Genomic DNA, 21,701 nt, shown 5'->3' on the forward strand with positions numbered 1-21,701 from the left:
CAGTCAACGTGTTTCCCTGAGTTCTATCAGCCATTCTAGCAAATTATGGGACTTGAGGAGGGGATCATAAGAGGTCTAAACTTGCAACCAGTGTCTTAAGGGCAGGGAGGTGTAGCCTTGTGGAATGGAGTCTTTTAACTTGTGGGGTCTACACTAACTCCAGAGAGTAAGTGTCCTAACTGAATTGTAGGACACCCAGTTGGTATCCAGAGAAGGAGAAAACTGGTTGGTGTGGGGAAAATCCCCCTACATTTGGCATCACAATTGCTAGGAGTACAGAAAAACAATTTATTTCCTTTCAGGGTGCGGTAAGAAAATACAGCAGGTGCGTTAAACAAGAGAAATTTATTTTCTCACAGTTCTGGAGGACAGAAGTCCAAAATCAAAGTGCCATTAGGGCTGGTTTCTAATGACGCCTATCTTCCTAGCTTATCCAGTTACCTTCTTGTTGCGTCTCCGCAGGATTTTTCCTTTGTACGTGAAGGGGAGATGGCGGAGTGGAGGGAGCGATATCTGGTGTCACCACTTGTAAGAACACAAGTCCTAGCTGATTAGGGCCCCACTCTATAGCCTCAGGTAACCTTATCTCCTTAAAGGCCCTATATCTCCAAATACAGTCATATTGGGGGTTAGAGCTTCAACATGTGAATTTTGAAGGGATACAGTTCAGTCCATAACATCTAGACATATAGAGATCAACAGAATAAAAGTGAGAGTCCAGAAATGAATAGTCACATTTAAGATCAACTGAGTTTTGACAAAGTGCTGAGACAATAAGGTGGGAGAAAAGGCCTTTCATCAAATTGTACTGGGACTACTGGATACCCACATGCAGAGGAATGAAGATGGACTGTACCTCTAACTACACACTTAGAATAAAAGACTTAAAAATCCAGGGCTTAAACTATAAAACTCTTAGAAAAAAACAGAGATAAATCTACAGGGCCTGGAATTAGGCAATGGTTTATTATATATGACGCCAGAAGTGCAAGCAAAAAAAAAAAAAAAGATAAATCAGATATCATCCCCAAAATAAAAAAACTTTCATGCTTCAAGAACCCTATCAAGAGTGTGAAAAGCTAACCCACATTATGGGAAGAAATATTGGAAAACTGTATACATATATGATAAAGAAGTTGTATTTAGAATATATTAAAAAAACCTCTTACAACTCAATGAGAAAACCCAGTTAAAAAATGGACAAAGGATCTAAATAAACATTTCTCCAAAGAAGATGTACACAAAGCCAGTAAGTACATAAAAAGATGGTCAACGTCATTAGCCATCAGTGAAATGGAAATTAAAACCATAGTGAGATACCACTTCACACCTACTAGAATGACTATAATCATAAAGGCGGGGCACTTGGGTGGCTCAGTCCATTAAGCATCCAACTTTGTCTCGGGTCATGATCTCACAGGTCGTGAGTTCCAGCTCCGCAACGGGCTCTGCACTGTTCAGATCCTCTGTCTCTGTCTCCCTCTCTCTCTGCCCTTCCCCTGCTCACATGCTCACTCTCTCTTTCTCTCTCTTGCTCTAAAATAAACATTTTTTTAAAGGCGATACTAAGTAGTGTTCGTGAGGATATGGAATAACCAGAATTTTCATACATTGCTAGTAGGCACATAAAATTAGTGCAGTCGCTTTAGAAGACAGTCTGGCCGTTCCTCAAATGTTGAACACTGAGTTACCAGACTCCAAGGTATATACCAAAAAGAAATTAAAACATACATTCACACAAATATACAGGAGTATTCAAAATACCCCAAAAGTGAGGGGCATCTGGGTGGCTCAACTGGTTGAGCATTCAACTTAGACTCAGGTCATTATCTCACAGTCTGTGGGTTTGAGCCCCGCATCAGGCTCTGTGCTGACAGCTCAGAGCCTGGAACCTGCTTCAGGTTCTGTCTCCCTCTCTCTCTGCCCTTCCTCTGCTCACTCTCTATCTCTCAAAAATAAATAAATGTTAAAAAAATTTTTTTAAATACCCAAAAAGTGGAACTAGCCCAAATGCTCATTAACTGATGAATGGATAAATAAAATGTGGTATATCCCTACAGTGGAATATTGCTTGACAATAAAGAAATTAAGTATTGATACATTTTATACTACAGATACATATTGAAAACATGCTAAGAGAAAGAGGCCAGTGACAAAAGACCATATATGTATGAATCCACTTATGTGAAATGTCCAGAATAGGCAAATCTGTAGGAAGTATACTATTGTCTGCCTATGGCTGAGGGCACCAGGGGTGAAGAGTGACAACTAATGCATAGGAGGTATCTTTTGGGCTGATGTTCTAAAACTGATTGTGCTAGAGACTGCACAAGTATATGCTAAAAAACACTGATTTGTACCCTAGATGAGTGAGTTGCATGGTATGAATTTTATTCCAATAAAGCTGTTATTTTTTAAAAAGCAAGGTAAAGAATAATAAATAGTATGACCCCATTTGTATACATTTTTACCCATAGGTTAGTATGTGTGCTGGAACAGGAGTAGAAGTTTTCTGGGGAGGGGCTCCTGGGTGGCTCAGTCAGTTGAACCTCCGATTATTGATTTCAGCTCAGGTCATGATCTCACTCAGTGAGTTGGTGAGTTCAAACCCTGCACCAGGCTCTGTGCTGACAATGTGGAGCCTGCTTGGGATTCTCTGTCTCCCTCTCTCTCTGCCCCTCTCCCTCTCATGTGCTGTTTCTCTCTCTCTCAAAAATGAATAAATTAATAAATACACATTTAAAAAAGTTTTCTGGGGAACAAGTCAAGAAATATCAGTAATTAACAATGGGAAGGGAGACTATGATGAATGAAAGAAAGAAGAATTTCAATTTTCATTTTATCCCTTGCTGTTCACTTAAAATTTGTTTTCTACCATATAAAAGGAAATGTAAACTTTTTTAAATTAAAAGAATATGAGTTTTGTCTGGTATTAAAACCACACAGTATGGGCATAAGAATAAAGAAACAGATCAATGAAATAAACTCAAGTCCAAAAACTTTGTACACAAAGGAATTTAATATATGATAATAGCTAATATCAGCAGAAAAAAGATACACTATTCCTTAACTCAGGCCAGAAATTCCAGATAAAATAAAAACATTACCACACACACACACACACGAAAATATGCCCAATAAAAATCTCAGAAAAAACTATAGGGGGTAGCACTCTGCCCTGTAACTATAGACTACTTTCACAATAGATGGGCTTCTCTAGGACACAAAATCCAAAAGTTACTAAAAGACTGATAAATCTGGTTACATATAAACTTAAACTCTGTTATAATAAAAGATAACATTAGTTAAATGAAAAGTCATATTTGTCTTTTAGCAAGAAAATATTTACAACAGATGGAAGTTTACATACTTTGCACATACATATAATAAAAATTCAACACATGGTATCTTAACATAATAAAACTGAAATTAAATTCGTATTTTTCAACAAAACAATGCATGGAATGAATTACAGATTCATTGTAAAAGTTATTAATGGCACTTAAATACAATATATGTATGTAAGTGAAGTGTAGCCTTAATCTTAAAAATGGTTTGGGGGTCCCTGAGTGGCTCAGTCAGTTAAGCGTCCAACTTTGGCTCAGGTCATAATGTCGTGGTTTGTGAGTTCGAGCCCCGTGTCGGGCTCTGTGCTGACAGCTTGGAGCCTGGAGCCTGCTTCAGATTCTGTCTCCCTGGGTCTCTGCCCCTCCCTCATTTGTACTCTGTCTCTCTCTTTCTCTCAAAAATAAGCAAACGTTAAAAATATTTTTTAATGGTTTGTATTTTTATCAACACTGTCATCTGACCCTCTTCAGTGAGCAATATAAAACAATGTTTGTTATAATCATTTCAGCTAAAAAAAAAATCTAAGACAAGTATTTTTAAGTAAGAAGGTTTCTTCCATTATCATATGCCTTACAATCAGAGATATATTCATGCGGTGTTTAAAACAAAAAAAAATCTGCGCTAAAATAAACATTCAAGTTTATGTTGGTTTTCTCCTCCTCTACCCACAAATATTTATGAATATATCCAGCTAGGTACCAATTTCCCACTAAGAACAAATAATCTATTTAAAACTAAGTGTTCTTTAAGGTGAACAGAGCAAAATCACCACCTTTCACACCCCCAGAAAAGGCAAGACACGGCAGAAGCTTCAAGTGTACATGAAGTGACACTTTCTCCTCTCCCTGCAGGATGAGATCACATTATTCAATTCAATTCAAAGATTACAGTCACACAGAGTGGAGGTTTTGACTGAATGCTTTTATAATGAGCTCTCAGAAAGTCTTAGGCTTACTCTTACTTAATGTAGTCATTAATCCTCATGAACACCTTATTGTAAAAACTAACAAATACACCGGATAAAAGTAATCAAGTCCAAAGAGACCAGCCACACTAATCCCCTGAAACTTCAGGAGTCACAAGGAAAAATGTAATGTAATTTAATAACCCCTCCTCCCCCCGAACTCTGTACATTTGTTACAGGGAGTTCCTACTGGGATTACATTCGCAGTATAAATGCCTGACTTTCAAGCCCAGACCTAACCATGCTGCCTTAAAGACACTAAACGTGCATTAGTTGATCACTTGTTGTCTCCTTTCACACAGCCAGGGTGGTTTACAGACAAGGCTTCAGTCTGACTTTATCTTTTTCTTTATTCATTTGGGAGATTTTCACTGGTTTCCAGCTGAGTTCCTAGAGCTATGGGTAATAATAGCTCTAGATGGTGAACTGAATAAAAACATGGTGAAAGGCTTTCTTTTCAATTACTATTAATTATATAATTAATAATAAAGGAGTTAGGTTTATCATTAGTATCATTATGATTATTTCTACTTTACATATTCCCCTCATACTTTCAACACATTATCCCATGTAAGCCTTCAAAAAAAAAAAAAAAATCCCTAGCCAATGATGTTTTATCATCATTACCGTTTTATAGATGAGAAAGCTGAAAATCAAATAAATTACTTAGCTAAAATCCCACAAGAATTCTTTCATGCAAACTAGAATCAGGTCTGGCACTATGACTAGGACTGTCTCCATTGCAAATCACTGCATCTCAAAACGAACCAGGGGCACCTGGATGGTTCAGTCAGTCAGTCGGTTAAGCATGGGACTTCAGCTCAGGTCATGATTTCGTGATTCACAAGTTCAAGCCCAGGTTAAGGCCCTGTGCTGACAGCTCAGAGCCTGGGGCCTGCTTCAGATTCTGTGTCTCCCTCTCTCTCTCGGCCCCTCCTGTGCTCATGCTCTGTCTCTCTCTGTCTCTCAAAAATAAATAAACATTAAAAAAAAAAAAAAAAAGAAAGAAAGAAAACAAGATTAAGTTGAGTTAGAGTGCACAGAGGAAATAAGGCATTGAATCCGAAGCAGTGTCTGGCCTAAATGAATGGCGATAAACAAGAACATGACAGTTCTAAGGACAATAAGTGAATTAGCTAGATGAGCAAGAAAGGTACGGGGAACCTGGACTTTTGCCAAAAGCCAGTGAAGAGCAGGCCAGGAGCAAAGGGCAGGATCAAAAGGAAAGCAAGCACAGCAAGCGGTCAGGGGCACCATCAAGGCCTTCTGGGCAGGAGGGCACCAGCTGAGACTCCAGAAACATAAGGGCAGCGGAGATGAGGGGAAAGGAGATAGGGCTGGTGATGTACAGGCAGAGAAGTGACAGTTCAGATTTGCATCTTAGATGAGTCCCTTTGGTGACTATGCAATTGGAGCGGGCCAAGCCCAGAGGCGGGGAGCCCCATCAGAAGACCCCGCAGCATCTACATGAGGATGAGGTCCTGAGCCAGGAAGCACCCTGGTGGTCTGTGAGAGAGAAAAAGAGAAATGCTGAGAAATATTTAAGACCTAAAATTTGCAACCCTTATCAGATGACTGTATGCAGAGGAAGAAAAAGATAGAAGGATGACTCTCAGATTTCTAACATAGAAAACTGGGTGGATGGGGGAGCCGAGACGATACGGAAGGTTAAACAGCCTTGAAGAAAAACAAACTCCATTTTGGTCAGGTTCATGGGATATCCAAGTAGGTATGTTGCATGGGAAGTCAGAAACAGGACTCTGATACTTATCAGAATAACCAAGAGAATAGGTTGATAAATCATTAACACAGAAAGGTAACTGACATGATCTCATGGTCTGTGAGTTCGAGCCCCACATCGGGCTCTGTGCTGACAGCTCAGAGCCTGGAGCCTGCTTTGGATTCTGAGTCTCCCTCTCTCTCTGTGCCCCCCCCCCCCACCCCGTGCTCATGCTCTGTCTCTCTGTCAAAAATAAACAAACATTAAAAAATCTTTTAAAAATAAATAAATAAATTCCAGTTAGTGAACATACAATGTAGTATTAGTTTCAGGCATACAATATAGTGATTCGACACTTCCATATGTCACATCACAAATGCACTCCTTTTTAAAAAAAATTTTTAAATGTTTATTCATTTTTGAGAAAAAGAGAGCATGAGCAGGGGAGGGGCAGAGAGAGAGGGAGACACAGATCTGAAGCAGGTTCCAGGCTCTAAGGTATCATCAGCACAGAGCCTGACACAGGGCTCGAACTCATGAACCACAGGATCATGACCTGAGCCAAAATCAGACGCTTAACTGACTGAGCCACCCAGGTGCCCGACAAGTGCACTCCTTAATCCCCATCCCCTATTTAACACACACCCCCCCCCCCCATCCACCTCTGCTCTGGTAACCATCAGTTTGAGCTCTGTAGTTAAAAGCCTGTTTCTCGATTTGCCTCTCTCTCTTTTCCCTTTGCTCATTTATTTTGTGGCAACAGGTATCTTTAAGAGACAGAGAACCTAGAGTGTTTAAGCATGGTTAAAGAAGTATGAGGGGGAACACAGGGAAAGTTCAAAACCTGGAAAGAATAGGAAACAGAGTTTCACAACAAGGAATGGGCAACGGTGCCGGATGCAACAGAAATACCCAGTAAAACAGGGAAGAGAAATCAGCAGTAAGCAGGTGGTGCCTAGTGATGTCAGCAGGCACCTCAGCGGAGTGGTGAAAGAAGAAAGCCTCATTACACGGGCTGAACATGACCGGAAGGTGAGAAGGTGAGGACTGGGAGAGCTGCCCCCTCTTTGGAGAATCGGGGAGATGGGGAAGCAATGTATTAGACAATACTAGGGAGGGATCTATGGGCAAAGGAGGGGTACAGTCATGTTTCATAGGCTAAGGCAATGCTTCTCAACCCGGGCCACACATCAGTCATTTTTAAAAAGCTTGCCTGGTGGCGTGCCTGAGTCAGTTGAGCATCCGACTCTTGATTTCGGCTCAGGTCATGATCCCAGGGTTGTGGGATCAAGCCCCAAATGGGGCTCCACACTGAGTGTGGAGCCTGAGTAAGATTCTCTCTCCCCCTGCCCCTCTTTCCTGTCACATGCTCACTCTAATAAAAAAAATTAATAAAAAATGAAATAATAAAAGCTCCCCTGGTGATTCTAATGGGCAACTGTGTTAAGAACCACTGGACTCAGAGATAACAGTTTATGAAGAATGGGAGAACAAAGACTCAAGAAAGAGGGAGTCTGAAGTAGAACAAGAATCTGGAAGAGTACAGAGCCCCAAGGAAAGATGAAGACACAAATCCAGTGCAGTTGGGAGACATGATATTGGTGTTTCTTTTTCTAAGTGGTGATTAATAAGCAGCCAGAAGTTTTAAGAAATTTTGGGTTTTAACAAAATTACTGCATTTCATCTACTCTCAGATGCTACTATGGTAGCTACCCTGATTTTAGAATCAATAAAATACCGTATTTTTGTAAGTGTTTGTTTCCATTGCATCATTCCAATACCATGAATATCACACCCAATTTTAGTTTCGGGTCCTAAAGACTGCTGAATGATTGAAATTTAAATATGAAATATGACAATCAGCAACCTAAGTACAAAACTTTTAAAGATAAGCTGTGGGGCGCCTGGGTGGCTCAGTCGGTTAAGCATCTGACTTCGGCTCAGGTCATGATCTCACAGCTTGTGAGTTCGAGCCCCAGATCAGGCTCTGTGCTACAGCTCAGAGCCTGGAGCCTGCCTCAGATTCTGTGCCTCTGTCTCTCTCTGCCCCTCCCCCACTTGCGCGCGCCCTCTCTCTCTCTCTCTCTCTCTCTCTCTCTCTCTCTGAAAAATAAATATTGAAAAAAAAAAAGATAAGATTTTAAACATCACCAGTCTCTGAAGTAATCCCGCAAAGTTCCACATAAAACCACTCCTGGCCTAGGCTCTACCAGTTTCGTTATCAAATCCTATCCCAGAACCACTATCTCTAGTCACATGAGTATGTCAGAAGGAAAGGAACACTCCAGGCTGGCTTTCATAAACAGTCACGCCAAGTGGCACATTCACTCTGGGAAATAAGGAGTACCGTGAAGGCCACACTAAGTAAACAGAGCCAGCATCAATATGGCAACACCATCACGGACAAGCTCAGCTCTGCACAGTTCTCATAAAATCAAATGCCCACACTCCTACTTACAGAGTCTAAAATTCTCCTATGTGTTTGACGTTTGCTTCATTTAACATTCGTGTTTTGTTTCATTGAAGTAATTCTGATGTTGGTTCCATTTTGCACTAATTAATTTCTGAAAACCTAAGTACAAACTAGTATCCAAGCTTGAGACTAAATTTTATTCTATTTTGAGATAGGGAAAATGTGCTATCTAAAATGCTGCCATCTATTACTATTTCAGGTTTTACTCTTTTCTTCTAAAGGGAAAGGGGTTTTTTCTTTGTTTTTATTTTTGAAACCTTTGAGTTTTGGGGGGATTTTCTTGTTTTTTTGCAAACATGCTCAGTTTACCCTAAATGGATTTTAAATAGTCATTATTCCTCTCAGGCTGAAACAATAAAATAATGCTTCTGCTTTTGAACATAAAGGTTTATAATTTTGCTTCTAATTCTTTAGAACATTTTCATTTCAGTCAGCACATTAAAAGAAATCTTAAATAAAAGAAATTCACAATTAGAAACGATTATCAGGAACCCCTGGGGGGCTCAGTTGGGTAAGCATCCAACTCCTGAGCTCGGCACAGCTCAAGAGATCGAGCATTTGATCTATTGGAATGACTCCTGCTGATCTGACAGTGCAGAGCCTGCTTGGGATTCTCTCTCTCCCTCTGTCTGCCTGCCCCCTCAACACTCACATTCTCTCTCTCAAAATAAATAAATAAAACTTAAAAAAAAATGAAAACATTATCAACTAACCTGGTTCAGCAGTTAACTATGAATTTAAAGAGTCTTTTTTCATACAACTTAAAACATTTCAATACCTGCTTGTTCTCAATTCCAACGTGCTGGCTTGGATATTTTCGATACATTATATTTCTCCTGCTCATTGCACATTCACTTCATTTACACATACTTTGATAATCTGACAATCATTTCATAAATGCGTGAACTGTGAAATGAAATTGACAAAAAAATTGACAGAATGTCACTTATTCACAAAATCTAATTACTTATAAATTCAGAAGATATGCATGGCAGTATGGATACAGGGCTCCTGGTTCTTTTCTCGAATTGTGGAACTAAAATTCTCTGTAATAAAAATGGAACCATGCTAGGCCTGAATACACATTTCATTCAAATCAACTTCAATCTACTACAAATAAATTCATTAAAGGAATGTCATCAGTAATTAAAGATAAGTTACTGGTTTCCATCAAGATAGCTAACTGAAGAAGCAAAGAAATGACAGCTGATTCAATAATTATTGCTGGGGACTATGTGCTAGCCCTAAGGAAAAAATCTTTCATAAAGCTTGATCCCCACCTCCATAATTCCTCAAATATTACAGATGGAAGAAATATTTGATTGTGCATTTCTTCCATTTACAAAAGAAATTATGGGTGGATTTTTTTTCTCATTTAAAAAAATTAATCTTGGAGTGGAAAGGACTTTCAAAAATGACAGAAAACTCATTAGCCACAAAAGAAAAGATGGACAAATACTGCTTCATGAAGATTTAAAACTTCTATTTGGAAACAACTATCATAAACAAAACCAAAAGTCCAATAACAAATTGGACAGGTATTTGGACTATGTGACAGCCAAAGGGCTCATTTTCTTCATATAAAAAAAGCCAAGAAAAAGAAAAATTCTAAGAGGAAAATGTGATCATATTAGGATGTCAGACAACAGGCACTCTAATTTGCTACTGAAGATTTAAACCTAGTTAAACTTTTTGCTGGCATTTGATGATATCTATAAAAATGTTAAATACATAGACCTTATAATGCAACAATTCTACATCTAGGAGTTTATCCTCCCACTAGAGTTACACCATATGCAAGGGTATTCCTTTATAGCACTGTTGATAATAATAAAAGGAGGGAGGAAAGTTGTGTCTGCTATGATACTGCTATACAATGGAACAGTCTAAATCCAGTTTTAAAGTGAGATTGTTATAAATATTAATATGAAAACATGTTAACGTTGTTAAAATAGAAAAAGCAAAGTTCTATGGCAGATACTTCTATTTATTTACCAAATCATATTTCTTCTTCCTCCAGGGCACATAGCTAGACTACATTTCCCAGCCTTCTCTGAAGTAATGCGGGGCATGTGACTAAGGCTGGCCAATAGAATGTGTGCAAAAGTAATGCCTGACACTTTCAGGCCTGGCCCAGGAAAACCTGCCTTGTGATCTCTGATGCCCTTTCACATCCCCACCACTGTGAGTAAAGAGACCAAATGAAAGGAGCCTGGCTTCCCAAGTTTCCAACTTAATACAAAGCTGCCAAAGAGTACCACCCAACCAAAGACACCACACATTGAACCATTATGAGAGTGAGAATTAAACTTTTATTATGTGAAGCCACTAAAATTGCAAGGTTGTTACAGGAGTTATGTTGTAACTTGTAACCTGACAAATACAGGTCCCATTTGTGACTTCTAAATAAATACACACACACACACGCACACACACACGCACATGCACACACACATATACACACACTGATACACCATATAAAAACATAAAGATGAATATTAAACCATAAACAGCTGTTCTCTCTGAGAAATGGGCCTAAAGATCAGGGAAGTAAATAAGGATGCTTTTGCTTTTCACTTTCTACTTCTTTGTGTTGTTTGACTTTTGTTTCTGTTATTTTACATTCATTAAATAAGAGTTTGTGAAAATCAGAGAGCTGTTAAAAATGTCAAAGTTTATCTGAAACAAATTGCCAGCTTATATTTATATTTAATTGCCACAGTACTATAGACTGCCTTATATCACTGTATCAACCAAAGAAACAATTATCTCATTTATAATGCTCTACATTTCAGCCTTTATTATTTCCTCTGAAATTTGTTCATTTTGAACATATTAGCTTAAGATTTATAAACTGAATTTTTTTACGTTTAGCTTTTATTCTGACTTTTGTCTTTAATATCCTAATATTTACCTTTATGCACAGCAGAAAGACATATCATGCCTCAAAATGCTAAATTCCATTTTCAATAAATACTTGTGAACTAAAAGTGCATTCCATTTCTTCTACCTTAAATGAATAAATAATAACTTATTGAATGTTTTACATTTTCTCTCAAAATTTGCAGTAATTTTTAAGACATTCACTTTTTCACCCTTTCATGTTTTCTAAATTTCTCCAGATCATTTTTCCATCTGGATTTTTTGGGAGGAAGGGAGGACAAAATACTACCGGAATGACTTCATCCTTTGTAATGTCATATTCCAAGTATAAAAACTATATATTATAGGATCTTTTATAAAACTTTAAGCCTTTGAGGTTTGTTTGAATGCCCTGTTTAACTAGCAAGTAAATTTTGGTTGATATGTTCCCTCACTTATTTTTGATAATTCGCATGTATAAGTAAGATCCCTGCTTGACACTTCCTCATGCTCGTCTCCTATTTACCTTAAATATACATGAGTTTATTACTAATGAAAACTTCTTGATCCTACTACTCATACCTGCTTGCCTCAGAACATGAACTTTAAAATTAAAGAGAACAATTTTTAAATAATTGCAATTATTTTAAGAATCAAACCAGACACGAAATATTAAACAAATGTTTCATTAAAGCATATATGTTAAAATTTAAATTATATTAAAATTATATTAAAAGTTATATATCCACTAAATTTATATGAAATTCACATACAAGCATTACAAAATCTGTTAAGAAACTGACACGAACAAATTCTGTGCACTATCAACAGAATGCCAACCAAACAGAAATGTCAACATTGGAATTTTTTGGCTAAGATATATCTAAGCGCTCATAGCTTTTCTTTGCTCTTGTATTCAATGTTCATGTTTTTGATGGTGTTGCTTTATTTTTCCCTAAGGAACCACAATTTACGTTCTATTGTTTACACTGCTGATTTCACCTTGGGTGGGAAATGGCAGCAATTCCCCCATAGCTCTCGAACCCCAATTTCTAAATGTTTACCTTTGATAAGAGGATGGTGGGCTCACACATATTCTGAAGAGGGAAAATGATTCAGCTTTAAAGGCAAATAGCTGAGGAGCTCACACCTGACTGGCTCAAATCTGGGTGAGGAGGCAAGAGCATCCGCTAAGAGGAAGAAGAGGCAGGACTGAATATGGGGCTGTACAAGTTTGGCAAAGACACCATGAGAAAAGAACTGACACAAAGAAAAGCACAGAAAGTCTGTATTACAGGCTCATGAAACCACTTTTAAAAATTTCTAACTCAGTTTGCAATGCTTAGTTGCAAACAAAAGCCAAATCATGTCATTGCATTACAAAGGCTTTCATTTACTCCTTACTGTGGCACAGAAGACCCTCAGCCCCCTAGTTCCCTCTGGCTTCTGCGTATCAATCCCATCACTTTTCACATGAGAATTATCTTGGTTGATGAGCAGTTTTCCAAAGAGTTACTAACCTTCAGGACATTGTACATGCTGTTCCTTCCAGAGCACTCTTCTTTCCTACAGCAAGGATTTTTAGTTACCCTTGTTGGCTTGAGGTGGACAATATGAAGTCTAGAAATCACAAGCAAGAGACTAGAAAAAATTCGCAAATTTATAGCTTGAAGTAATATTCTGTGGTATGAGTTAAACATTAAAATGCAGAGCAACCATATGGACTATTCAGAGATGCCTAATTGAGGCTAGCTGAATCTTGCCTGCCTCAACATAGAGTTGGGATCTTAATCCAATCCACTGGGAATATTTTCTTCCCAACAAGAGTCTTCAATTCACTACCACATCAATTAAAGGATAGGAAACAAATATCTGATTCTGTGGTTCTGTTAACCAAAAAAAGAATCATTTTAACATGTCTAAACTGTTTTCACATTCAAAATTTCAACCTAAGAGCTAAAATTATATGTGTGTGTGTATACATACATACATATATATATGTATATGTATATGTATATATATATATATATACATATACATATATATATATATGTATGTATTTTTTTTTTTTAAAGAAAGAGACCAGGGTGCCTTGCTCAGTCAGTAGAATATGTGACTCTTGATCTCAGGGTCATGAGTTCAAGACTCACACTGGGCCTACAGTCTACAAAGAAAGAAAGAAAGAAAGAAAGAAAGAAAGAAAGAAAGAAAAAGTTTTTAAGAGCTAACTTTCAAAGAAAGAGAGAAAGAAACAGAGGGGGGGGGATGAAAGAAAAAATTACTTTTCCCAAAAGTTCCCCCAGAGTTTTCCCAAGTACTTACTGTTCTTTTCCTTCCCCCTCACATACAGAGTATCTTCTAGAAATTGTTAAAGGTGCTGAGAAAAAAAAAGTGGTATTTTCAAGAGTCAGTGACTGAATGGTATTTAAAGCCACAGTCCTGGGAAAGATCACCTACAGAGAAAGTGTAAACAGAATGGAGAGGAAGGCCATGAAGAAAGCTTAGTGTTGAAACAATGAGTAGGACTCAGCAGACTCACTGAGATATCCAACCAAAATGGCTCTCCTACCAGAAAGGAAACAGTTGACTGACCAACCCAATGAGTCCATTCTACTTGACTGTTATGTTTCTCTTTGGTATTACTAAATTATTACTTAGATAGGGGCCCCTGGGTGGCTCAGTCTGTCAAGCATCCTACTCCGGATTTCACCTTAGGTCATGATCTCACGGTCAGTGAGTTCGAGCATCACATCAGGCTCTGCACTGAGAGGGCGGACCCTGCTTGGGATTCTCTCTCTCTCTCTCTCTCTCTCTCTCTCTCTCTCTCTCTCTCTCTCTCCTTCTCTCTGTTCCTCCCCCATTTGTGTTCTCACTCTCTCAAAATAAATAAATAAATTCAAAAAGAATAAAATAAAGTGAAAATAAATTATTATTCTGATAAATCTGCTTTGTTACTCACAGTATACATATATCACAGCAGAACCCCTAGCACAATATACACCCTAAAATACTAACTTGTACACTAAGAAAGACAGACTCCCTTTTAAGTGCTCATCTGATATTATCTAATATCCAGGTAGAATCCTCTTCTTTTGTCAACAAAAGACTGTCTCCTAAATCCTCCATTCCTACTACTCCTGGGCCAGACTCCAGCTGAATTTTCCAGAGTTAATAGCTGGTACTATCAACAAATAGCTTTTGTAGCAAGAGTCCCTGGGCCACTGTTAAACTGTTCATTTTTTTTTTTCCAGCCCGATACAACAGTGCTCAGATTTGGCCACGGCCAGTCTTTCCTGAGACCAGGTATCCTTCAGGGAAAACTATGGAAAGATTTAGCCCAAAACGACAAGGTACTCCGTGGCCAGTCACAGCCACACATCCTTACGGCCGCTCCGTGTGGCAACCACCTATACCAAATGGTACAAGCACAGAGGTGGATGGGAAAAGCTTCTGTCTAGGAAGAGCTTTTGTTTGAACAGGCAATTCAGTATCCTGGTTAAGAACACAGCCGTAGTGGGGCGCCTGGGTGGCGCAGTCGGTTAAGCGTCCGACTTCAGCCAGGTCACGATCTCGCGGTCCGGGAGTTCGAGCCCCACGTCAGGCTCTGGGCTGATGGCTCAGAGCCTGGAGCCTGTTTCCGATTCTGTGTCTCCCTCTCTCTCTGCCCCTCCCCCGTTCATGCTCTGTCTCTCTCTGTCCCAAAAATAAATAAACGTTGAAAAAAAAATTAAAAAAAAAAAAAAAAAGAACACAGCCGTAGGGTCAGAAACACCAGGAATGTTAACCCAGCTCTACCACTTACTAGATGTGTTAAATTCTACAACTTAAACTCTCTGAACCTCAAGTTCATCATGAATAAAAGTGGAATAAAAATCTATCTCATATGGGGGGCGCCTGGGTGGCTCAGTCGGTTGAGCGTCCGACTTCAGCTCAGGTCGCGGTCTCGCGGTCCGTGAGTTTGAGCCCCGCGTCGGGCTCTGGGCTGATGGCTCAGAGCCTGGAGCCTGCTTCCGATTCTGTGTCTCCCTCTCTCTCTGCCCCTCCCCCGTTCATGCTGTGTCTCTCTCTGTCTCAAAAATAAATAAACGTTAAAAAAAAATTTTTTTTTTTAAAAATCTATCTCATATGGTTGTGAGGATCAAATCTATGTCTGCAAGTCACGAGGTGCATGGTACATGTTCCATAATTGGTTCCTGAAATAATCAATGCTGACCACTACTATTGTGAAGATTCAGGTTTCTAGGGGCAAGTGATCTGAAAACCTACCTCCACACTGACCTAATACGATGGCCAATCCCAGTGCTTCTGGGATTGACAATATACCATGTTGAGGATGGGAGCGGTACCAAGAGGGAAGAGGAGTTAATGAAGACTGAAAGGTTTTATGGATAGGATTTGAAAGTAGATATTCTTTTGCTGTTCTCCGCCACTCCCTACTGATTCAGAGAAACAAACACAGGTCTCCTGCTTCAAGAACATAGGGAACAGTGCCGATAAGGAGATACAGTGCCACGTGAGGAAGTCCCCTAGCAATGGAACACACGACGGGCTGGAAGAAAAGAAGGGGCAAAAAAACATAACTTGGCAATTAGTTACCCTGAGTCACTAGTGCCCAGGGGTCCCCTGCCGCTTTTGAGTTACTTCATGGTTTTCAGATTCTAGCAATTCAACTGGCCATATGCCCTTTGATGCTCATGGAAAAAAGAAGATTCATTCATTCATAAAAGAATGTTCAAATCTTAGCTGTAGCACCTACTGGCCACGTGACTTTGGACAGATCACCTGATATCTCTGATCCTTTTTTTCTCTATTTGTAAAACTGAGAGGACCACACACTTCCCTTATATAGGTGCTACTAGAAATAAATAAGACATTTAAAAGCACCAGTCCCTGATGCTAAATGTTTGTCTCCTTCACTTTTCTCCCATAAACTATAGGTCCCTCTTCCTGAATCACTCCAGATGTTATCTTAGGGTACGGCACACTCTGGCCAACAAAGACTTTACATCCTTGGTCTGACCCCAGGAGGTTCCGGGGATGGCTGCGAGGAGCACTCTGGCTAGCCACGGGCAATCCATGGATAACTGCCTTGTGGACACCAACTTCCCTCAAATTCAAAATGGAAGCCGAGTTTTACTTCTTCCCTCCAAAACCATATATTCTTTCCTCTATTCATCTGTGTTCCTCCTCACTTCTTATTAATAGTACCGCCACTTTCTCCAGTCTCCAGGCTTAAAACTTCCATACTTTTTATTTCTTTGTACCATCTACCAATTCAACAGAATCCTTCCTTCAGTCTCCACTGGGCTCATTTCTTCCTTCCATCCCTCATAACACACCTAGCCCTAGTCCCTTCACCTCCTCAACTGTAAATGAATTACCTGTAGAAACTGTCTCAATGTTCCCACCTGGAGTCCAAGAACTTGACGATATCAGTGATGTTTATAAAAGGAAATGAACCCATATTGTTGGTGCATCTGGGGGAATGCAGCCAATGAGGAGAAGGACAGCTAAAACACAGCAAAGAAGGACAACAGGATTACTTTTCTTTTTTGAGGACTTAAGTTTCTGTTGCCTTGTGTCAGCATAAGAAGAAGATAAAGACACGGGTCTAGAAGCTACGGTTGGAATTTAGATTGGGGAAGTCATCCAAATACAAAAAGTCACAAATAAAAACTCTTTCCCTATACACAGTACTCCATGCAGTTGATGACACGGTAGACACATATGGACCCTCATCCATGGTCACATTTATTTCAGGAATAGTAATAGTGGCTGCTAACTGTATACTTACTATGTGCCAGGCACTGTGTTATGTGACGTACATGTATTCTCTCCCTTGGCCCTTACCACAACCCATTAAAGGCTTCCGCCTCTCTGTCTCTCTTGATCCCACAGAGAGTTGTCACGAAGACACTCAGATCCATGCTGGGGTTCACATAGCCAGGAACCTAGGCCTCCTTCCAACAAGCATTTGAGTCAGCCATCTTGGAAGTGGATCCTTTGGTCCAATCAGCCTTCAAATGACTACAGTCCCAATCCTCAACTTGACTGCATCTCACGCATCTCATAAGAGACCCAGGTCAGGCCACCCAGATAAGCTGCTCCAAGACTCCTGATTTATTCTTTTTTTTTTCCTTCCAAGATTTTATTTAAATTCAAGTTAGTTAATACATAGTGTAGTATTGGTTTCAGGAGTAGAATTCAGTGATTCAGCACTTACATATAACACCCAGTGCTCATCCCAACAAGTGCCCTCCTTAATGCCCATCACAGATTTAGCCCATCCCCCTACTGACCTCCCCTCCAGCAGCCCTCAGTTTGTTCTCTATAATTAAGAGTCTCTTATGGTTTTCCTCCCTCTCTGTTCCACAAGGGACAGAGAGAGAGAGAGAGAGAGAGAGAGAGAGAGAGAGACAGAAACAGGGCTCACCCAAACCAGAGCTTGAGCTCACCCAAAGTGGGTCTCATGCTCATCCAAAGAGGGGCGCTAGCTCACCTGATGGGGGACTCGAACTCACAAACTGTGAGATCGTGACCTGAGCCAACATCATATTCTTAACAACTGAGCGACCCAGGTGCCCCTGACTTATTTTTGACATGCTAAACATTTGTTATTTTTAGCCTAAGTTCTGAGGAAACATGTTAGGCAGCATACAGCTGCCCAGTCCAGAAACCAGAGACACAGGAAACCTGAAGGTTCTCAACATGAAGAAGCTGGAGAAGAACTGGGATGCCTGCAGAGTCAATGAAATCCCCTTCTGCGGATGTAGACAAGCGTAGGGAGAAGAACGATCAGAGATATTACAGCAGGGATGTATGTAACTTCAAGTTACTTCCAAACACAAGATCCAACAAATTTAATCATTCTAAAGTTCTCCCCAGTGTAAATATATGCGTTGTTCTAAAAATAAAGCCAGAATAGAATAGTTGATAAACTGACTAAAATGTATCCAAAGGCTCCTCATCAGAACTTTGGAAATAACTCAATATTCTGACAGAGAAAAAGTAGTCACACAGGAAGTTTTCCTGAACTTTCTCATTTCCACCTCCCACTCTCCCAGACAGGTGGTTCACCTTCCCAGCCAATATCCAACAAATGTTTATCTCAATGAACTGCTCTCCTTTAGTCTTCTCATCCTACCTGCCCCCAGGAAGAGTTCTAGTACAGCTCAGATGAAGAGAAAGCCTGAATATAACCTATTTGTTCCCCTGACTGAGAACCTAACTCCTAGGGCACTGACTTTTCAACATTTCTAATGTTTACATCACACACACACACACACACACACACACACACACACACACACACACTTCACAATTAAAACTGAATTTTCAGGGGCACCTGGGTGGCTCAGTCGGTTAAGCCTCCAACTTTGGCTCAGGTCATGATCTCCCGGTTTGTGAGTTTGAGCGTCACATCCGGCTCTCTGTTCTCAGCACAGAGCATGCTTCGAATCCTCTGTCCCTCTCTCTCTGCCCCTCCACCACTAGTTCTCTCTCTCTCTCTCTGGATAAATAAACTTTAAAAAAACTGAATTTTCAGAAAACAATGATCACCATTACAGTAAGCACAGCATTTAAAAAAAAATTTTAACGTTTATTTATTATTGAGAGACAGAGATAAGCAGGGGAGGGGTAGAGAGAGAGGGAGACAGATTCTGAAGCAGGTTCCAGGCTCTGAGCTGTCAGCACAGAGCCCAACGCGGGGCTCAAACTCACGAACCATGAGATCATGACCTGAGCCGAAGTCGGATGCTTAACCGACTGAGCCACCCAGGCACCCCGTAAGCACAGCATTTTAGTATTGTTCTGTTCTACTTTGTTTCTTTAAACAGCAGATGGTTAGCATCCACGACCCAATAATGGGTGCCACCATATAGTTTGAAAATATATCCTAAGACATACTCCTGAACACTTGGCAACTCCTGAAATCCTCCTAGTTAGAGGTTAAGTAAAAACAAAAACAAACAAAAATAATAAAAAGTCCCCTCAACTTTGCGTAAATACTTAATTCCACTCCCTCACATCCATAAAACACACATTACTGGCTTGGGCTTCCACCTAATTGAGGATGACCTTGGGTGGTTTCTATTCACATGTAGATAATTACCCAGGCCCTAAAATTCTTCCAGTCCAACAGCTAGTCACTGGAAAATCTATAAACAACCTTCACTAAAATTCCCTTCTCATTTGTACCAAGTCTGGCTCAAAGGCAAATTTTCAACCTTGTCAAATCTTTCAAAAGGAAGTAAGAAGGCAACAAAATAAAACATCAGCAAAAAAATCCCCATTTGCTTGGATGGAGACCTTCAACACGTTTTTTTATACTTCCACAAAATGGACCACTGGTTGCAGTTAAAAAGAGTAAAATCAATCTACAGAGACGGAAAGTAGATTAGTGGTGGCCCCGGGGGTGGGAATGCAAAGTGTGTCTGCAAAGAGGCTAATGGAAATGTTCTAAAACTGGATTGTGGTGATGGTTTCACAACTCTGTAAGTTTACTAAAAATTCAATCGTACACTTTAAACAAGTGAATTTCAAGGTACATTATATGGCAATTATTTATTGCAAATTATACCGCAATAAAGCTGTTTAAAAAAAAAAAAAGATGCATCCATTTGTGTTAGATGAGGGAAAACATCCAGGAAGATACATATTAGGTGCGTGTATGACATGTTCCCATTTGGATTTTTAAATGGTTATGCACATTACCTACATGGACATTTCTTAAAGGACATCCAAGGAGCTTGATTACAACAAATGTCTTTGGGAAATGAGTCAAGGGGGAAGAGATGTGATTTTAGCTGTGTACCCCTTTGTACTGTCTGAATTCTTTTTGCCTTGAGTATGTATTATTTTTCATAAATACAAAAATAAGTTGGTTAGGAGTCCTCAGAAGCAGGACTCTCACCGTAGTTAATTACACTGCTATTTAACGCTGTCTTTTGAGGAAGGGGCTAGCCCACTCCTTCAGAATTTAAATATTTCTCAGAAGACTATAAAAAGGTGACTGTCTTGGACAATACAATACCAAAAGTGACAGAAACCTTAGTCTGAAATCTTACTGCATAAAACCCAACAGGAAGAGAATTTGAATGCCCTCTGAGGAGCAAAATGTGGTTTTTCAAGATTTGGTAGTCAGCTTCTGCAAGTGCTAGAACAAAATAGAGTGGTTTATGTTGTGCGATTATACATCTGACAAGGCATTCAATACATTCTGTACAAAGATAAGACTAGATGCATCTAGAAAACTGAAAATATACTCCCCCACAAAATTCATTAAAAATAAAAAGAACACAAGTGAAAAAAACTAAAAATGAGCCCAAAAGGTCTCTGAATACCACACTCCCAAAGTCTGTAACCAGATCTCTGTTAGCTGCCCAGACCCAGGCCTGGATTCTGCCTTCTTGCCTCACCTCATTTCTTGGCTTTTGTTAGTCCAATTACCTGATCGGGCATTCTACCTTGCTACTCAAGGTCACAGACACTCTGACAATTAAGAATTTGCGGCTCCCTGAACCCCCCTCTCCCCAACTTTCCCAAAATGCAGCCACCCTCTGACCTTAAGCCCACTGTCATCACAGGGTTTCCTGATTTAGAAGGCCAAGGTAACCAGAACGTGGACCACAAAATACCAGCATTCCCAACTTCTCGCGGACGACATATCTAGGCCGCACCCAAGATTATTTGTGGCTCTTCCCACCCAGATCCTCACTTGTTTGTGGGGCGTCTTCTTCTTCCCTCCAGAGCCACGCCTCACAAACTGCTAGCACTGCCAGATCTTGACACAAATCCCCCCAACTAGCAACCAACCCCTCCCTGCAGGGCTCACCCCCTGGTTTCACCCCCACCACTGAAGCCCTTATTTCTACTCTCATCTCACTGTGCTACTTGGATGCTTTCAACTACATCGTTCATTCAGTCACCTGTAAGTAAGTGCGGAACAAATGCACCGTATGTCCTGGACCCTGGGGGGTGGGGGTGGGGTGGGGGGAAATGACGGGATTTTCGTAGATAACATTGAGGACAGGGTTTTGCTTTTTTAACTAAGATAGCTTTACTGACACCTAATTCACACACGATAAAAACCATGCTTTTTAACATTTTTCGCATATTCACAATTGTGAAACCGTCATTACAATCTAATTTTAGAACTTCTCATTACTCCTGTAAGAATACCCACTAGCGTCTAGAGTAGTGTTTTTGTGAAAAAAATAAAACAATTTGTCAGAGTTCCAGACTTGCCAACTCTTAGAACATTTAAAATTATAAAGTGCTCATGATGTCCAAAGACTGTACAGTATGTGATCAAGATTAATATAGTTAATAAT

The 21,701-nt window shown here is 39.8% G+C and overlaps 1 protein-coding gene across 5 annotated transcripts in view; it reads right to left on the bottom strand.

Moving 5' to 3' along the window:
• TPD52 (tumor protein D52) overlaps nt 1–21,701 on the bottom strand; it is a 111,166-nt gene that overhangs the window by 60,790 nt on the left and 28,675 nt on the right. The window contains exon 1 of one of the 5 annotated variants that reach the window (XM_045050171.1): nt 9,284–9,419. The exons of the other annotated variants lie outside the window; for them this stretch is intronic. Coding sequence (XP_044906106.1) covers nt 9,284–9,349 — 66 coding nt within the window. The 5' untranslated portion in view covers nt 9,350–9,419. Of the gene's footprint in view, nt 1–9,283; nt 9,420–21,701 lie in introns of those variants that run through there. 5 annotated transcript variants of the gene reach the window in all.

This window comes from Felis catus, chromosome F2 (genome assembly GCF_018350175.1).
Source record: "Felis catus isolate Fca126 chromosome F2, F.catus_Fca126_mat1.0, whole genome shotgun sequence".
NCBI lineage: Eukaryota > Metazoa > Chordata > Mammalia > Carnivora > Felidae > Felis > Felis catus.